Source organism: Monopterus albus, unplaced genomic scaffold, assembly GCF_001952655.1.
Source record: "Monopterus albus unplaced genomic scaffold, M_albus_1.0 scaffold15.1, whole genome shotgun sequence".
Taxonomy (NCBI): Eukaryota; Metazoa; Chordata; class Actinopteri; order Synbranchiformes; family Synbranchidae; genus Monopterus; species Monopterus albus.
In genome coordinates, this window is record NW_018127895.1 from 1,591,124 (window position 1) to 1,593,905 (window position 2,782).

The following is a 2,782-nucleotide window of genomic DNA, read 5'->3' on the forward strand; positions in this document are numbered from 1 at the left end:
ATTAATATTTCATTACTGTCAGATAAATGCTCCGGGTATAATTTAAACACTAGACAGCCAGCCTACCACCTATCAGCACACTACTGCGTTATAATTTGAGAATCACAACTTGTTGCCAGGGGTGGAAAGTTACTAAGTCCATTTACCCAAGTATTATACTATTATAAGTACAATTTTGAGGTATTGAGTGTTTCAGTTTCAGATTTGATGTAAAAATGAATTTCTGCTGCCATCTGCTGGCTAAAGCTGCTTATTGTCGTATTTAGATTTTTATTTGATAATTTACATAATGCTTTTTATAAATAAGTCGTAGCATGGTCGTTACGGTCCTCATTTTTAACTAATATATTTCGCCCTTTATTTATTTATAGAGCCTAAAGAAAATTTTTGTATACATGACCCACCGGAAATATTTGTCGTGCGTCAACGGAAACGGAAGAGAATGAATGAAACAGCTGGTTCCGGTCAGTGTGAGTTGATTTTGTTTTATGGCGTTTTTGTTTAAATTGCTTGTAAGTCATGTGTATTTGTGCTCACTGTGCCAACGCATTTTGCGCGGACATAGCGTTAGCTTAGCATTAAGTGGAAAATGACGCTTTATGCTTGTCCCAAGACAGCGGTATGTTTTGTTACTTTTCTGTTTAGCTAACGTTATGAAACAGCTAACAGTAATTGCCCTTTAAATTAGCACGTGCTTCAGAGGCCACAAAATAATTAGGCCAGAATAGGACTGAATAGACTTTTTCCATTTCGATTCCAAAATACAAAATCCATTATTTATTAGTGACGAAGTCTCCATTAACTCATTGTTATTATCATGTTTTCCTCCCAGATGCACCACATGCACCACAGAATGGGACGGTTTGGCCTCTTCTTCCTACGTCACATTTTTTCCTTTCGTTCCACCAGGACATGCTGCCTCCATCAAGGGGTCCTCGCTGGTTCACACCCCTGTTACCGAAGCATCATCCCCGGTCACAGCTGTCAGCACAGGAGGGCTGAGAGCACAGCCCTCAGCCAACACATGCAGGACCTGACTGTGCCTGAGCAGAGGCTCTTGAATAAACTGTACCAAGGGCTGATTGGAGGACAGCGGGCATCTCTAGCTGAGTCCATCACTCTGGTAGAAACCCAGCATCCCAGGAAGAAAGAGCTGGCCCAGGTGCTGCTGCAGAGGGTGCTGGCCTACAGCAGGGAGCAGGAGAGTCGTAATGGAGGGAAACCAATGGCCTTCAGAGTAGGTGTGTTGTCTGGGTTTCTGTATTCAACTGGGGATGTGAGTGAAGACAAGACTAAGACAACTATGTCTCATTTTGAGCAAAATAGGAACGTGCTGTATAGCTGGTGTTTATATCTCTTTGCATGGTGATGATGATGTTTTTACATTGAAATGTTTGTGCTTGTTTTTTGCCATTATATCAAATAAGTCAGGAAGACATTACAAGGTTTCTATTTTCTCAAGGTTAACTGCAAACTGCAACTGCTAGTCTTCAAGTAAATCTTCAAGATAGGTTCTGAGCTTCCTAAGATGAAGCAGTTTTTAGAGACTGATGCGTCATAATTCTGTAGAACATAACCATGTTAAGTATGCATGCAGTACTCTTTTACAGAAGGCATGTTTCCCCCCTATTAATCAGTCCAAAACAAAAGAACATTATATCAGAGTGCAACCTAGATACATTTTCACACACAGATGCTGTTGTCTCCTTATCAAGCCATTATGAGTAACAGGGATTTAGTTTGGTCACCAAGTTTAATTTCAAACATGTAGGGGTGAGATTGAGACTGCTTGTCTTGAATAAAAGAATTTACTGTATTAAGATATCTTTCAATATTACATCACATGGCAATGCAAGTTTATTTGTATAGATGTTTGTATAGATCAACAGGAAGTTGGCTCTGTGTGCAGCAAAGTAACTAAATATAACTGCTGTGTGTTGTTACATCTTGACATAGCAGCTGATTTCATTTAGCTTTTTAGAGAACTATGTGCGTATTCTTCAAGCATGTGAGAAATCTATTTTGGCACCAGTTTTTTTTAAGGTGATTTATGACAAACAGTTTGGAGTCGCCACTAATATGTTACATAGAACCTCTTTCTTTCATAAGCATAAAATGAACCTTTATTAAATAATTTTGTTCACTTATAGTTAAAGATTGTTGTGTCTCATAAACAGACCGCAGAAACAGCTTTTGACAACAGGCCTTGGTGCCTTTTTTTTCTTTTGCTGATGTGATGTTTCTGTTGGCTTTACAGGTCTCTCTGGGCCTCCTGGAGCAGGAAAGTCATCATTCATTGAGGTGGTGGGGAAGATGTTGACAGGACTTGGACATAAAGTGTCAGTGCTGGCTGTTGACCCATCCTCCTGCACCTCAGGAGGTAGCATCTCAGACACAGATCATCTACAGTAAATATGATACAGATATCTGGGGAATGGTGCGAAAACTAATGCAGTCTAATACATTATTCCTCCAATAAATCCTGCTTTCATGAAGATGATAGTGCGTAGTATTTGTTTAAAGAGTAACTAAACCCCTAGGTCTGAGTCTAACTACACTCACTGGATAATTTTGAAAAATGCCAATACAGTGGGCATGGGGCTGAGAGGGAGGCGGGGTGTGGATGTGTCAGGAACTAGCTGGTCAGTGTAACATCTCCTGGCCACAGAAAATGGAGAGCGACACAGATTCACAGAATTTTTTTTCCAAAAATTTACTATGTTTGTAGATGGGGCTGCAAGATAAATTGTTTTGTGAGTGTGATTTAGATTAACCAATGACA

The 2,782-nt window shown here is 39.8% G+C and overlaps 1 protein-coding gene across 7 annotated transcripts in view; it reads left to right on the top strand.

The window, feature by feature from the left end:
- Nucleotides 1-386: 386 nt before the first annotated feature.
- Nucleotides 387-2,782, top strand: part of mmaa (metabolism of cobalamin associated A) — an 11,009-nt gene continuing 8,613 nt past the window's right edge. Inside the window, exons 1-3 of one of the 7 annotated variants that reach the window (XM_020591869.1) lie at nt 387-470; nt 833-1,241; nt 2,258-2,380. In XM_020591869.1, the coding sequence (XP_020447525.1) occupies nt 447-470; nt 833-1,241; nt 2,258-2,380 (556 nt within the window). In that variant the 5' untranslated portion in view covers nt 387-446. Of the gene's footprint in view, nt 620-832; nt 1,242-2,257; nt 2,381-2,782 lie in introns of all 7 variants that reach the window. The other 6 variants (XM_020591871.1, XM_020591874.1, XM_020591875.1 and 3 more) reach the window with 6 other exon arrangements.